General features: G+C 43.3%; 2 protein-coding genes across 8 annotated transcripts in view; both read left to right on the forward strand.

Moving 5' to 3' along the window:
- Positions 1 to 17,039, forward strand: part of LOC139547100 (uncharacterized) — a 64,845-nt gene that overhangs the window by 36,303 nt on the left and 11,503 nt on the right. The window contains 2 exon segments of the mRNA XM_071356147.1: positions 3,107 to 3,281; positions 8,019 to 8,938. Coding sequence (XP_071212248.1) covers positions 3,107 to 3,281; positions 8,019 to 8,938 — 1,095 coding nt within the window.
- Positions 9,962 to 17,039, forward strand: part of map2 (microtubule-associated protein 2) — a 125,950-nt gene continuing 118,872 nt past the window's right edge. For all 7 annotated transcript variants that reach the window (XM_071355222.1, XM_071355224.1, XM_071355226.1 and 4 more), the window contains exon 1: positions 9,962 to 10,041. The gene's annotated coding sequence lies outside the window, so the exon portion shown is untranslated. The remainder of the gene's footprint in view (positions 10,042 to 17,039) is intronic.

Raw genomic sequence — 17,039 nt, forward strand, 5'->3', positions numbered from 1 at the left:
GGGGCACTCTGTTCACAATGTTGACATCAGCAAACTGCTCGCCCAGACGACGCCAAACACGCTGTCTGCCATCTGCCTGGTACAGTTGAAACCGGGAATCATCCGTGAAGAGCACACTTCAAAGGTGAGCATTTGCCCACTGAAGTAGGTTACGATGCTGAACTGCAGTCAGGTCAAGACTCTGGTGAGGACGACGAGCATGCAGATACGCTTCCTTGAGACGGTTTCTGATAGTTTGTGCAGAAATTCTTTGGTTGTGCAAACCCACAGTTTCATCAGCTGTCCGGGTGGCTGGTCTCAAATGATCCCTCAGGTGAAGAAGCCGAATGTGGAGGACCTGGGCTGGCACGGTTACAAGTGTTCTGCGGTTGAGAGGCCAGTTGGACGTACTGCCAAATTCTCTAAAACGACGTCAATTCTCTGGCAACTGCTCTGATGGACATTCCTGCAATCAGCATTCCATTTGCATGCTCCCTCAAAACTTGAGATATCTGTGGCATCGTGTTGTGGCATCGTGTTGTGACACAACTACACATTTTAGAGTGGCCTTTTATTTCCCCTAGCACAAGGTGCACCTGTGTAATGATCATGCTGTTTAATTAATCAGCTTCTTGATATGCCACACCTGTCAGGTGGATAGATTACCTTGGCAAAGGATAAATATTCACTAACAGGGTTGTAAACAAATTTGTGCACACAATTTGAGAGAAATAAGCTTTTTGTGTGCACGGAACATTTCTGGGATAATTTATTTCAGCTCATGAAACATGGGACCAACACTTTACATGTTAAGTTTATATTTTTGTTCAGTATATGTCACAACAGGTCTAAATATGTCATGACAGTGTTATGACCATATGACAGGTTATGACAAGTTCAGATGTTATGCCTTGACATGGTTATGAATGTGTCATAATGTGTTATGATGCTAGGTGTCAAGTAAAGTGTTACCATATGACTAGGATTGTGGTTTAAGCTTGTGGACAGCTAAATCAAGTTTATATGGAAACCAGTAGAACAGGAGAGAAATGCTGATTTTAAAATAGTATCAATAGAAAGCTGGGATCCTCCTCTGTTCAATAGACTAGCCAACTCTGTTTTCACTGGAATTGTAATAAGAATTTTTGCGCAATGGCTGGGCTTATATTAGCCTACAGGTTTCACTTAAAGCATCAACCAACCTCGCTGCCTGACAGGTGATATTCCACTCAAACTAAGCTCAGTATGCAGTACGTGTGTGATAAACGAGATGCATGACGGTCTAACAAAAATACACACCCGCCAATTTAATTCCACTAAATTATGTTAATTGACCTTTTATAAACCGATGCATGATCGGTCAAATTCATTTTCGGCGGCTAACTGATCAAAGGTAAACCGTAAACATCCCTAAAAGGCACATTTACATCTCTTACCATTCAAAACCCACACAGAAGATGCTGAATTTAACCAAATTACTTTCGGATCTTAGTATTGGCAGATAAATTATGTGAATATTGTTCCTACATGACTCCTACAGAGAGAGACAGACTGTAATGTTTAACCGGTTCTATGGTGGCAGAACAGGGATATTTAATTTACCTCAGTGGTGCTTTACAGCTTGATGAAGTCAAGAGTCTGGTTATGATAGACTGGGAGTGGTGTCTGTCATCTTGGTGCTTGTCAGGAGGTACGGAGAGTACCCACTTTCAGTCGCACATTCGGTGTACAGGCTGCATGCTCCCTGGGGCGCAGGGTGTGGGTGTGAAAGTCACAGGGACCACCCTCACTTCACTGGAAGCCTGTTAAAGGCTGGTACTGTACTTGTCATACGTCCTTCAGCTTGCATTATTGTGAATTATGGTTTTAAATCAAATCCTTTATGGTAGAAGAAAATACAGTATTATACCATCTCAATGTCATTTTTGCTGAAAGTGATACATGTAATATCCTCATCTAATGTAACCTTCATTACCCTTCTTTGGACACTGTGTTAACTATCCTCCAAACGAGCTTCAATGCCATACAACACTCCTTCCGTGGCCTCCAACTGCTCTTAAACGCTAGTTAAACCAAATTCATGCTTTTCAACCATTCGCTGCCCGCACCCGCCCGCCCGACTAGCATCACTACTCTGGACGGTTCTGACTTAGAGTATGTGGACAACTGCAAATACCTAGGTGTCTGGCTAGACTGTAAACTCTCCTTCCAGACTCATATTAAACATCTCCAATCCAAAATTAAATCTAGAATCGGCTTCCTATTTCGCAACAAAGCCTCCTTCACTCACGCCGCCAAACATACCCTCGTAAAACTGACTATACTACCGATCCTCGACTTCAGCAATGTCATTTACAAAATAGCTTCCAATGCTCTACTCAGCAAACTGGATGTAGTCTTATCACACTGCCATCCGTTTTGTCACCAAAGCCTGTATGCTCTCGTTGGCTGGCCCACGCTACATATTCGTCGCCAGACCCACTGGCTCCAAGTCATCTATAAGTCCATGCTAGGTAAAGCTCCGCCTTATCTCAGCTCACTGGTCACGATAACAACACCCACCCGTAGCACGCGCTCCAGCAGGTATGTCTCACTGGTCATCCCCAAAACCAACACCTGCTTTGGCCGCCTTTCCTTCCAGTTCTCTGCTGCCAATGACTGTAACGAATTGCAAAAATCGCTGAAGCTGGATACTTATATTTCCCTCACTAACTTTAAACATCAGCTATCTGAGCAGCTTACCGATCACTGCAGCTGTACATAGCCCATCTGTAAATAGCCCACCCAATCTACCTACCTCATCCCCATATTGTTTTTATTTACTTTTCTGCTCTTTTGCACACCAGTATTTCTACTTGCACATCACCATCTGCTCATCTATCACCCCAGTGTTAATTTCCTAAATTGTTGTTTTGCACACACTGTATATAGACTTTTTTTCCTATTGTGTTATCGACTGTACGCTTGTTTAATCCATGTGTAACTCTGTTTGTGTCGCACTGCTTTGCTTTATCTTGGCCAGGTCGCAGTTGTAAATGAGAACTTGTTCTCAACTAGCTTACGTGGTTAAATAAAGGTGAAATAAATAATAATAAAACTCCCTCCTCCTACCTCCCTTGGTCTGCAGCCTCGACTCCCATGGGAGAGCCGTGTGTTCCCGCTGTGTGAGGATGAGGCTCTAAGGTGTCATGAAGAGGAGCAGCAGGAGCCTCGCTGGGAGGAAAGGGAGAAGGCAGATTCCACCAGCAGCACAGATGACAGCAGCAGCTCTGTCCAGTCACCCCCATTCTCAGCCCTGTCCAGTACATCACCACCACCTGCTGGAGACGATGAGAACAACACACTTACTGCAGTCACCTGAAACGACTTGGCTTTACCATGGCAAAGGTACATCACAGCCACTGACAAAAAGTTTCACTTTTTATTGTTAATATATGTAGATTTAAAATATTTCATGTACAGTGCTTAATACAAGTGTATAGGTTTAATAATAATAACAATAAAAATAAAATAAAAACAGTTGTACTGTATTGCTCCCGATTGGCACAGCGGTCTAAGCCACTGCATATCAGTGCTAGAGGCATCACTACAGACCCTGGTTCGATTCCAGGCTGTTTTACAACTGTGATTGGGAGTCCCAATTGGCCCAGCGTCGTCCGGGTTTGGCCGGGGTAGGCCATCATTGTAAATAAGAATTTGTTCTTAACTGACTTGCCTAGTTATATAAAGGTTAAATAAATAAAACATATATAGCTAGGCTGGATTTGTTATGAAACAATAGAAGTTTATGAGACCAACTACATGTAACTGCACCCACTCATCCATTGGTTAATGGTAAATTAATGGTTATATATGGCAAGAGTGTTCCACGTTGTTTTAACTACCTGTGTTGTCTCTCCTCTCCAGATCCTTTCAGGAGTTTAGGATACCCAAACGGACCCAAAGGGACAGAGATACAAGAGGAGGCCTGAACTCCCTGGAGTAGATGTCGCACATTATGTGTACCTCATTTTAATGTACACTTGTATTTTATTTGGGTTCAAATGTTTTGGAGTGTTCTTTATTTATTTAAAACATTGTGATTTGTTTCATTCCTTTCAGTTCCTCTGCTGTATTTTAAGGTTTTGGATGGGATTGTGTTGGACATTCAACATGTAGACATTTAACATTTTTAAAGTTACCCTGACCTGCATTCATATTGAAGATCTGTGTACCAGTGCACAATCGATCGTAACCTTGGCTGACAATGTACCATAGTATGTAAATAGTTTTTGCCTGTTATTTATTTTACGTTTCAAGACGTGTCTGATAATGCAATCTTAACCTATAGTTTTATATACACTACCGTTCAAAACTTTGGGGTCACTTGGAGATGTCCTTGTTTTTGAAAGAAAAGCAATTTTTTTGTCCATTTAAAACAACATCAAGTTGATCAGAAATACAGTGTAGACATTGTTAATGTTGTAAATGACTATTGTAGCTGGAAATGGCTGATTTTTAATGGAATATCTACATAGGCGTACAGAGGCCCATTATGAGCAACTATCACTCCTTTGTTCCAATGGCACGTTGTGTTAGCTAATCCAAGTTTATCATTTTAAAAGGCTAATTGATCATTAGAAAAACCTTTTGTAATTATGTTAGCACAGCTGAAAACTGTTGTTCTGATTAAAGAAGTAATAAAACTGTCCTTCTTTAGACTAGTTGAGTATCTGGAGCATCAGCATGTGTGGGTTCGATTTTCAGAAGAAAGTTCTTTGTTTCTGGCCATTTTGAGCCTGTAATCGAACCCACAAATGCTGATGCACCAGATACTCAACTAGTCTAAAGAAGGCCAGTTTTATTGCTTTAATCAGAACAATAGTTTTCAGCTGTGCTGACATTATTGCAAAAGGGTTTTCTAATGACCAATTAGCCTTTTAAAATGATAAACTTGGATTAGTAACACAACTTGCCAATGGAACACAGGAGTGATGGTTGCTGATAATGGGCCTCTGTACGCCTATGTAGATATTCCATAAAAAGTCTGCCGTTTCCAGCTACAAACGTGAGTATTTCTTTTTCACCCGTTTATTTCTTGGTAAGCAGATTGGTCTGTATAAAAATTGTATGAAAAGAACAAACGGTAATGTTTTTAGTTGGTGTACTGCTTGTCTGAGTTTGACAGCGGTGTCATCTCTGTTGATGACTTAAAAATGATTCAGGCCACTGTTGTCTGACTATTGTTGTCACATTAAGGACAAAACAGACTGCCGACAAACGGTTAAAAGCAGCGGGAAAGTTGTCTTATCGCAACCGACCACAGAACATCGGATGCCAGTTTCTGTTCATGTCCCGATGATTCTACAGGTGAACTTCTGTGCTGGCAGAGGTTCGTTAAGGTGTCTTTCTGTATTACTGTATTGAGCAGTCAAAACAGTTACTGTGTAATGACTGTTTTACCCGTGCTCAACAAAGTGTGGCGCTGTTGTCTTTTATAAGAATGTAGTGGGACACAAACTTGTTAAGTTAGAGGCCTTAAAAGTAGTTTGTGAATATACCATTTTAACCTTGAGTAGCATCAGCAGGGGGTGTGTCCCAAATGTCAACGTATTCTCTAGAGCTCTACTTTTAACCAGGGCCCATATAGCTCAGGTCAAAAGTAGTACACTATGTAGGGAATAGGGTGCCATTTGGAAGGCTAATTGCAGGCAAGTAGCGCTCAGTGTTATCAGCTCCAACTGAGGCAGGCTTGGAGAACAAGGGTGGAGGAGGGGGTTGTATCTAATGAGATTCATTTTCCTCTCCTTCATTATCCCTGACCTGTAAACTAGGGGAGCCATTGCCCTTATACCATCTGTGAAGTGTGCTTAAAGGAGCAATTAAGTTTGTTTGTTTTTTAAAGAAGATTTTTGCATTATAATATATATTTTTTACGTAAGTTTGAAATAACACTGCATTTGTGAAAATGATGAAAATGCCCGTTTAGTTTAAGAGCTGTTTGAAAAAATGCCTGGAATTTCAGCCTGTTCAGGTGAACTTTTGTCCCAATGTGATCTGATTATGGCTAAGGGGGTGGGCTATTGACCATCCTATCAGCCAATCAGGGCTGTATATGTACAGTGGGTTGCAAAAGTATTCACCCCCTAGGCATTTTTCCTACTTTGATACCTTGCAACCTGGAATTAAAATAGATTTTTGGGGTGTTTGTATCATTTGATTTACACAACATGCCTACCACTTTGAAGATGCAAGATATTTTTTTGTGAACCAAACAAGAAATAAGACAAAAAAAAAACAGAACTTGAGCGTGCATAACTATTCACCCCCCTAAAGGCACTACTTTGTAGAGCCACCTTTTGCAGCAATTACAGCTGCAAGTCTCTTGGGGTATGTCTCTATAAGCTTGGCACATCTAGCCACTGGGAAAACTGCTCCAGCTTCAAGTTGGATGGGTTCCACTGGTGTACAGCAATCTCTAAATCATACCACAGATTCTCAATTGGATCAATTGCTTTGATTAGGCCATTCCAATACATTTTAAATGTTTCCCCTTAAACCACTGAAGTCTTGCTTTAGCAGTATGCTTAGGGTCATTGCCCTGCTGGAAGGTGAACCTCTGTCCCAGTCTCAAGTCTCTGGACGACAAACAGTTTTCCCTCAAGAATTTCCCTGTATTTAGCGCAGTCCATCATTCCTTCAATTCTGACCAGTTTCCCAGTCCCTACCGATGGAAAAACATCCCCACAGCATGATGCTGCCACCACCATGCTTTACTGTGGGGATGGTGTTCTCGGGGTGATGATAGGTGTTGGGTTTGCGCCAGACATAGCGTTTTCCTTGATGGCCAAAAAGCTCAATTTTAGTCTCATTTGACCAGAGTACCTTCTTCCATATGTTTGTGGAGTTTCCCACATGCCTTTTGGCGAACACCAAATGTGTTTGCTTATTTTTTTCTTGCCACTCTTCCGTAGTGCCCAGCTCTGTGGAGTGTATTTCTTAAAGTGTTCCTATGGACAGATACTCCAATCTCCGCTGTGGAGCTTTGCAGCTCCTTCAGGGGTCTCTTTGTTGCCTCTGATTTAATGCCCTCCTTGCCTGGTCTGTGAGTTTTGGTGGGCAGCCCTTTCTTGGCAGGTTTGTTGTGGTGCCATATTCTTTCCATTTTTTTATAATGGATTTAATGGTGCTCTGTGGGATGTTCAAAGTTTCAGATATTTTTTATAACCCAACCCTGATCTGTACTTCTCCACAACTTTGTCCCTGACCTGTTTGGAGAGCTCCTTGGTCTTCATGGTGCCACTTGCTTGGTGGTATCCCTTGCTTAGTGGTGTTGCAGACCCTGGGGCCTTTCAGAACAGGTGTATATATACTGAGGTCATGTGACAGATCATGTGACACTTAGATAGCACACAGGTGGACTTTATTTAACTAATTATGTGACTTCTGAAGATAATTGGTTGCACCAGATCTTATTTAGGGGCTTCATAGCAAAGGGGGTGAATACATATGCACACAGCACTTTTCCATATCATTCTTTTAAACAAGTATTTTTTTTTTCTCTCATTTCACCAATTTGGACTATTTTGTGTATGTCCATTACATGAAATCCAAATAAAAATCCATTTAAATGACAGGTTGTAATGCAACAAAATAGGAAAAACGCCAAGGGGGATGAATACTTTTGCAAGGCACTGTAAATATCTTCACATAAGTTTCATAACGCCCACACAATCAGGCTGAGCTTTTTAAGGGCCAAAGGAGGCTCAGGGAAATAAATGTTGTTTTCATTAAATTAACACACTGATTTAGTAGAGGTACAGTGATGAAATAAAATTACAGACTGCATGGGGGCTTTAAACCTTCAAGCAGAATGCATCCATAGCTGCAGGAAGCTGGGTGGGGGTGCTGTGACTTCATTTCGGGGGCGGGGGAGCAAAGATGGCTGTATTGGTCCACTAATCCATGACTAGTAAAGGCCCAGTGAAGTACGTTTGTGGAATGTTTTTTTCTCCAATATCTTTTTTAAAATAGTTTTCATTATTGTTCTGATTATTCAGGGTGTGCTGCAGCACCCTTAACATCAGGCTATAGGCTATGCACCCATCACATCCCTCGGCTATGCACCCATCACATTCCTCGGCTATGCACCCATCACATTCCTCGGCTATGCACCCATCACATCCCTCGGCTATGCACCCATCACATTCCTCGGCTCTGCACCCATCACATCCCTCGGCTCTGCACCCATCACATCCCTCGGCTATGCACCCATCACATCCCTCGGCTATGCACCCATCACATTCCTCGGCTATGCACCCATCACATCCCTCGGCTATGCACCCATCACATTCCTCGGCTATGCACCCATCACATCCCTCGGCTCTGCACCCATCACATCCCTCGGCTCTGCACCCATCACATCCCTCGGCTCTGCACCCATCACATCCCTCGGCTATGCACCCATCACATCCCTCGGCTATGCACCCATCACATTCCTCGGCTATGCACCCATCACATCCCTCGGCTATGCACCCATCACATCCCTCGGCTATGCACCCATCACATTCCTCGGCTATGCACCCATCACATTCCTCGGCTATGCACCCATCACATTCCTCGGCTATGCACCCATCACATCCCTCGGCTATTCACCCATCACATCCCTCGGCTATGCACCCATCACATCCCTCGGCTATGCACCCATCACATCCCTCGGCTATGCACCCATCACATCCCTCGGCTATGCACCCATCACATCCCTCGGCTATGCACCCATCACATCCCTCGGCTATGCACCCATCACATCCCTCGGCTATGCACCCATCACATCCCTCGGCTATGCACCCATCACATCCCTCGGCTATGCACCCATCACATCCCTCGGCTATTCACCCATCACATCCCTCGGCTCTGCACCCATCACATCCCTCGGCTCTGCACCCATCACATAACAGCAAAAGGCAAGGCCAAGGAAAAGGTCTGTTTACTCACTGTTATGTAGTATCTGTTTCGCAGTTTATTATAAGGTGTAAAGTGTTTCCACAATAGGCCTACTGGGTATGACCAGGAAAAAACATCAACAACATGACCTAACCAGCCTGGTGGACTAGGCCTACATCCCAAGTGGCACCCTATTTGCAGTATAGGGGTCTGCCAAAAGTAGCGCACTATATAGGAAATGGGGTGCCATTTGGGACAAAGTCCAGGTTACTAACTACTGTATGTAGTAGTAGGTGACCCTAACTACCCTTTCACTGTGTGGCTATGTTGCTGTTTATGAGGGTTGACCTGAAACAAGGTTAGGGTATTGATCTGTCATGATGAGAAAAGCCTGTCGGCTCCAATGCGTTTCAGTGAGTCATAATAACTAACACCATATGTGCATCCCAAATGGCATTCTATTCCCTATACAGCCTTGAGCAGTTATTGTCTATTGATACTCTGTATTATGTCATGTTTTGTGTGGACACCAGGAAAAGTAGCTGCTGCTTCAGCAACCGTGAATGGAGATCCTAATAAAATACTAAATACTAGTCCGATAGCCATTAGGGGGAACACATTTTTTGACGGAACATTTGCGTATGGGTCCTGGTCAAGTAGTGCACTATAAAGGGCATAGGGTGCCAGCAGTCATCCTGCTCACTGTACTTCACATAAGTCTGCCTGCCCTCAATGCATTGTGTGCAAGCTGTTTTGCTGTGTGCAAAATGGTAGCCTACCTAAAGAACTGATAGGCTGGTGTTGAGTGCTGTTTTGAATGTCAAAATAGCACTCCATTAATAATATCATCCTAACCAAGTGTCATAGTCATTTGCTTTTATTAGAAATGGAAATGTTATGTTAGGATTTTACTCCATGGTTCACTGTAACACATTTTGCTACATCCTCTATAGCCTGTGAGTTATACTAGGCAGACATGTGCAGTGTATATAATAGACCTGTATTGAATTCGTTAGCGCCCCTCTTGAAATACTTACGGTAGTCACGGAGTAGCGGGTGGGGTGAAGTGGGCCCAGGATTCCGTTGCCAGTCACTGTGCTCTGAGAACGAGTTCTACTGCAAAGCCACTGCAACGAACAGGTATGATGACATATTTATATATATAGAGATGAAAACCATAATGTAAGTGGAAAATGGTCATGAGTTTTTGCCTGTATCTTCTATTTTATTCATTCATATCACCATGTTGGTTGTATTAAGTTTTCTCATTGTGTGCATCAGTGCATGAATTAATATAAATAATTTGAGGTACTCAATTGAATTGATTCAGAGAAAGGACGCATTGTTCATTGCGACTGTGTCTGACTGCCGAAGAGTGCCGGACATATTTTGTGGACATTTCAAATGCGACCTACCTCTGCATTTTTTATTTATTTAAAAATGTTACATTTGAAGATTGTCCATGATGGGTCACCTAGAATGGTAAATTGGGAGTTTGTTGGCGGCCGTAGCCTATTGAACCAATCAATCATCTTATCTTGGTAGCCCACATGAAATAAAAGCATTATTGATATAATTCGTATGCTGTTATAACCTATTTATGCTAATTACTGAACGCATAGTCGGCGCCGCAGGGAGAACGGTCCGTCGTTGTCTGCCTCAGCCAGTCTACTACGCGGGTGAATTTGACGCGCTGCTTTGGTTAGGTCCAGCACGTATGGTGCTGAAACATCGGTAGTCGCGGTTTACTCACGACCGATTGTGTAAGCTACCAAAACCTTCTCTCCCTGTTCCGTTTTTACAAATGCCTACCGCAGATGTTTCTAATGATAGGCTATGCTATTGTTTTACTTGTTGCAATTGTTCAGTGGTGATTTAGACAGATATCATCTTCATTATCTATGATTAGGCTCCAGTTGTTGCATCGTTTTCGACTAGGAGAGCTTGGCAGGTAGGCTGTAGATCAGGGATGGGCAACTTTAATGAATGGGGGTGGGGGCCACAAAAAATCTGAACATTAGGGGCCGCAGTTGCTCACGGGTCTGCATACCCACATCATTAGAACCACCCAGCAGAGACAGATTTATTTTACGTTTTAAAGTGAATTTCTTGCAATTCTACAAATTGTGCCATGGGGTGTAGAACAAATGTTGCAATTTTAAAGCAAGTTTGCTGCCATTCTACACATTTTGCCATGGGACGGAGAGAAGATATTTGCAATTTTATAACTCATTTCATGCAATTTTACTGATTTTGCCATCGGTGGAGAGGAAAATGAGCTGTTTATTACAGCTAATTTCCTGCAATTCTACACATTTTGCCATAGGGTGGAGAGAATGTTTGCTGTTTTTAATATGATATCTGAGTGGGACTGACTAACAAAATCAATTGGGGCCCACACACCGGTAATTCACCCATGATAACAAGTTTAGATAGATGGCTGCTAAACTAATTTAGCAATCCAAAAAATATTAGGTGACATAAAAAGAAGAAGAAAAAGATCAGAGGGCCTTCAGAAGGGGGCACACAGGCCAGATACCAGTTGTCCATCCCTGCTATAGATTATCTATAATTCTTGATGGTGCGAACCCAGTGCAGCCTAATGGAATGACTGTGGAAGCAATAGAAGGGATGGTTCTTGAGGCTTAGACGAAATTGGTGCCCCACTGCCCTCTTCCTCTCTCTGTCTGTATTTCTGTCGTTCTGTCTGTCTGCCTGTATTTCTCACACACACACACAAGATGCTGAGTCATAAGATTGTCTTGGTTAATTATCATGGCAATTCAACAATAGCCTACCCTAATGTATATGTAGGAGCATTGTGTTTGATATACATGTTGTTTTTCTCGATGGCGGTATTCACTATGGATCAGTCTAATCTCAAAGACACCTTTTAATTCATGTATGTTATTATCATTATGTTACAATAGGATTGCACACAATAACTTGTAGAAAACATTGTTCGGATGAATCCCCCTTGACAACAGAGAGGATGAATATCATGACTTATGATGATGAATTGTATTTTTTCCCTAGCCTTTACATTATAGTAGTTATGAGCAGACGTCTAATGAGTAAGCCTGGATACCAGTCTGTTTATGCTCTCTTGCCAACTCCTCATGGAATTGAGGCATGACAATGAGAGACGAGGAGTTGGCAAGAGATCCAAAACAGACTGGCATCTAGGCTAGTAATGAGTGTGCTTCCACTGCCTCTGTGCAGCACAGTTACTGGGAGTAGAGTGTCCTTTGTATTCAGCTCCAAAGCTTTTGTTGAGAGAGCAATAGAGCACTGCTCTAGAACACTGCTCTTTAGATGCTGAAGCGGCCATTGTCCATTTTAGAGGCCTGTACTGCAATGTTTCCCCTATATGCATTTTGCAGCCGCACACCGCCACTGTTATAACTTTTTATTTTACTCTGCGACCGCTGCTGAAAAAAATCCCAGGGGAAACTCTGTACTGTATATGACAACAAGGCATCAGGGTGAAGGTAAAACCTTGAGAGACTTCAGTCCAATACTAAACAGGTATTGAGTGGAACATACAGTCTTAGAAAAAAAACATGCTATCTAGAACCTTAAAGGGTTCTTCGGCTGTCGCGAAAGGAGAACCCTTTCTACTGAGGGTTCTACATGGAACCAAAAATGGTTCTACCTGGAACCAAAAAGGGTTCTCCTATGGGGACATAATAACCCCTTTGGAACCCTGTAGATGCTCTCCAGTGTAATCAGATATACATGATATTAAAGCTATATTGATTTCTTTCCTTCCCTGCTGGTTGTGGTCATGTCCATAGGTTCAGGTATTAAAGACCTGATGCATTCAGGATGAGAATAGAGTCTCTCAAGGGCCTTCTCCCTCTCTCTGTCATCTGTCTCTCCATCTCTGTCTTTCTGTCTCTGTCTCGTCTCGGGGGAGTGATGGTTGATGGTCAGTCAGGCTTTCTTCTTGTGAGTTCCTATCACTGGCATGAGAACTCTTGAAGACTCCAGATATTATAGTCTTCCTGCTGGTGTCCTCTCTACTGACTGATAGACATCTGTTATCTGCGATCTGAGCCTGTCTGCCCCTGGTCTGTGTGGACGTCTCTCTACTGGCCAGGGCAATACATCAAAGTATTTGTTCTTCCTTTGATACATGAGGAGAAATGTAACTGACTGAAGCAGAAAGTTGCATACTTCTGGATCATGTAAATTGTGTGTGTGTGAACATGTTTTCCTACCTTATCAGGACCACAATGTCCTGACAAGTGTGTGTGTGCATGCGGGCCTACCTGTGCGTACCTGTGCCTACCTGTGCGTACCTGTGCGTACCTGTGCCTACCTGTGTGTGTGTGTGTGTTCTTCCCCTAAGGACGGTGTACTTGGTGAACCAGGTCACCAGGCACCTGCTTTGGATATATTATTGTAATGTCTGTTATTTGGTTTACGTAGTCAAGTAAGGATGATATGCAAAGGCTGTGTGCAATGTGGTTGCAATGTAAGTCCACTGTTGAATGCCAGTTCCAGCTCTTTCAAATGCCATGCAAATGATATGGAAAGGAATTGTGTAGACGAGCATTTCTATGCAAGTCATTCTCCATAAGAAACAGTTTGGCTGTAACACCAGCTCTAAAAACGCTATCATTGAAAGCATGCACATTTACATTTACAATGGGAAAGGCACATATTTGGTAGTAGCTTGTATAAATCAACCCATTAGAAATATAAAAGTTGACCTATCAAGACAATAAAGAGTGAATAGTTGTCTTTAACTGTGCAATGTGTTTGGTTGATATATACTTGAGTCAATGAATCAGTCAGTGTGTAAGTAATCAATATAGAAGGGCTGTGCATTAACAAGTAGCCAGTCACGCACACACACGCACACACACAAAGTAGGCCCCTGAGAGAGCTTCAATGGACCACAGACCACAGACTTCTGTTTCGATAACATTGAAGAGGTCTTTCTATGTCAATATTGATCACCCTTTCGCCTGCTGTGTTCCTGAGATAAAACGTTCAGTACCACTTCAGCACTGAGTTGCCTGGAAAAGACGAGGGAGTTGGTTTTTATGAATGAAAACCGTTGTGTAGTCCATTGTTTATAGAAAACAGACACACGCCAGTATTGAGGGGATAAAGCCGGCCCAGTGTCAGGTTATTTAATGCCTAATCTCTAGTGATAGATCGAGGACATTAAAATAAATGCTAGCTATCTAGCACACGCAAGTTTCTGGCGTGTGCCAAATGCCCATTTCTTATATAGTGTATTACTTTTGACCAGGGGTTCGTCCCAAATTACCATTTATTCCTTATTGGCCCTGGTCATATGTAGTGCACTAAATAGTGAATAGGGTGCCATTTGAGATGTAGCTGGGGTTGTGGGTTTTAAGTTGAGGTAATGCCAGCAGGTTATGAGGTAATGCCAGCAGGTTATGAGGTAATGCCAGCAGGTTATGAGGTGATGTCAGCAGGTTATGAGGTAATGCCAGCATGTTATGAGGTAATGTCAGCAGGTTATGAGGTAATGCCAGCAGGTTATGAGGTAATGCCAGCAGGTTATGAGGTGATGTCAGCAGGTTATGAGGTGATGTCAGCAGGTTATGAGGTAATGCCAGCAGGTTATGAGGTAATGCCAGCAGGTTATGAGGTAATGTCAGCAGGTTATGAGGTAATGTCAGCAGGTTATGAGGTAATGCCAGCAGGTTATGAGGTAATGTCAGCAGGTTATGAGGTAATGTCAGCATGTTATGAGGTAATGCCAGCAGGTTATGAGGTAATGCCAGCAGGTTATGAGGTAATGCCAGCAGGTTATGAGGTAATGTCAGCAGGTTATGAGGTAATGTCAGCAGGTTATGAGGTAATGTCAGCAGGTTATGAGGTAATGCCAGCAGGTTATGAGGTAATGTCAGCAGGTTATGAGGTAATGTCAGCAGGTTATGTCAGAGTGGTGCAGCAGCAGTTTTACATAACCTGGTCTGTCTGTCTGTCCCAGTGCTACTGCAGCCAGCCATAATCGAAACTCATGCTGTGTGTGTGTGTGTGTGTGTGTGTGTGTGTGTGTGTGTGTGTGTGTGTGTGTGTGTGTGTGTGTGTGTGTGTGTGTGTGTGTGTGTGTGCTCACACACACACTGCTCGGTGTGTGTGTGAGCAACAGCCAAAGGCTTGTACTCCCCACATACTCTGGCCAAATTCTGACGTAACTTGATGTTTGTGACGGCCCGTGCGTGTGCCTTCTAGGCTGTGTTCCAGGCCTTATTTCACAAAGCTGAGTCTTAAAGCTCACCTATACAATAGTGGACAGAGAGGCCCTACTGCAGGGAGAATCAGGGCCATCACATCACTAGACTAGTAGCACCATCATTCAGTAGCCACAGGTCTATAGTTCCGCTGGGCTCTTGGTTCCAAGGTTCTGGTTTACTCACAGCTCTAGTAGTGCTCTGCCTGGTCTGAAGCGATGGGTACTGTCTTCCCTGGGTGTAGGAGTGGTGTGTGTGTGTGTAGTGTGACCCGTCTGGCCCACCACCACCACCCTAAGTCACAGCCCTTCTCAGCTGACACTCTTTAGGCTAAGCTGCCCAGACAGCTCCCTCCCTGTCCTGCCCTGTGGGCCGAGTTGCCAGTCTGGCACTATCCACCCATCCACCCTGCTAGCACCAACTAACTCAGTGGGCCTGTCCCAAATGTCACCCGATTCCCTATATAGTGCAATACTTTTGACCAGGGCCCATAGGTAACTCCTTATATAAGGAATAGGATGCCATTTGGGACACTGCCTAACTCTGTGGCTGCAGGCAGGCAGGCAGGCAGGCAGCAGTTTTGGTCACCCCAAGAGGATCTCTGCTTCAATTACTGGAACAGGACTCATCTGCTGAGAGCTGAAGTCTCTGGGACCTTCAGTTTGCCTTGATATTGAGATCCAAGTTGTCCTTATTTTCCTCAGCTGTTGACTCAAGCAGACCTTGGTTGGTTGTGGTGTTTTAGAGCGACTCACAACAACAATTTAGGATGCATCCCAAATGGAACCATATTCCCTAATTAGTGCATTACTTTGGAACAGGGCCCTGGTCCAAAGTAGTTTACTATACACTCTTATAAAAAAGGGTTCCAAAAGCGTTCATCGGCTGTCTCATAGTCCCAGTCGGTATTAGAATGTCGCGTCCCCGCCCGCCTGTGGGGAAAACAACCTGTGGGTACCTAGGTTACCCCATTGGCTCACAGCAAAAACTTGACCATTTTCAAACACAATTTTCTCGTTGTCGGCTTGTTTTAGTAAATTACAAATCTACATTCAAGAAAAGTGCAACATGTCTAAAGATTACTTTTCAACATTGCCTGCTTCCGAGCGTTCTCACTACTTATAAAAACATAATATTGTAGGGCTTCCCTCATGCCCCTTTTCATGACTGTGCTAGCAGCCACGTGAGTGAGTGAGTGAGTGAGTGCTAGCTAGCTACCGACCAGAACATTAATCTAGCCAAGATCAACAACACAAACAAACAGACTACACAGCTACAAATAGTGACATGCATTACAAACGGGTTCCATTTAGAATCATCTGTGGAAATGGTTTTACATGGAACCCAAAAGGGTTCTACCTGGAACCAAAAAGGGTTCTTTGAAGGGTTCTCCTATGGGGAAAGCTGAAGAACTGCTTTAGGTTCTAGATAGCACATTTTTTTCTAAGACTGTTTACTAAGGAATAGGGTGTCATGTGAGATGCAGGCGTGTCCTTATAAAACCTATCAACAACATCAGAGAGGTAGTTCTGCTGCCTAGTTAGAGGTGAGTTTGGTAGCCAGGGGCAATGTGTCCAGAACGCCTGGACTGGCACAGCTTTAAATCACCTATAATCAGATAGTGATGTAATTTAATGCCCTGATTAATACATACTAGGTTTTACAAAGGAACCTGACCTTTAGTGTGGGAGGTAGAAGATACTTAACCTCCATTCCGACGTTCCCATGTTTGTTTGAGTCTGTTTCTCTTCCTTGAGACCGCACTGGCAGCAGAAAAACACTCACGGACACTCGAAGGCCAGGTTATATATTATTATTAGCTTAGTGCTGTAGATGGTAGAGGGCAACCTGTACATCAGGGTTAGGCAACTGAATTCAGCCACGGGCAGATTTTTGATCGGGTGGCCGGGACATAAT

This window comes from Salvelinus alpinus, chromosome 20, assembly GCF_045679555.1.
Source record: "Salvelinus alpinus chromosome 20, SLU_Salpinus.1, whole genome shotgun sequence".
NCBI lineage: Eukaryota > Metazoa > Chordata > Actinopteri > Salmoniformes > Salmonidae > Salvelinus > Salvelinus alpinus.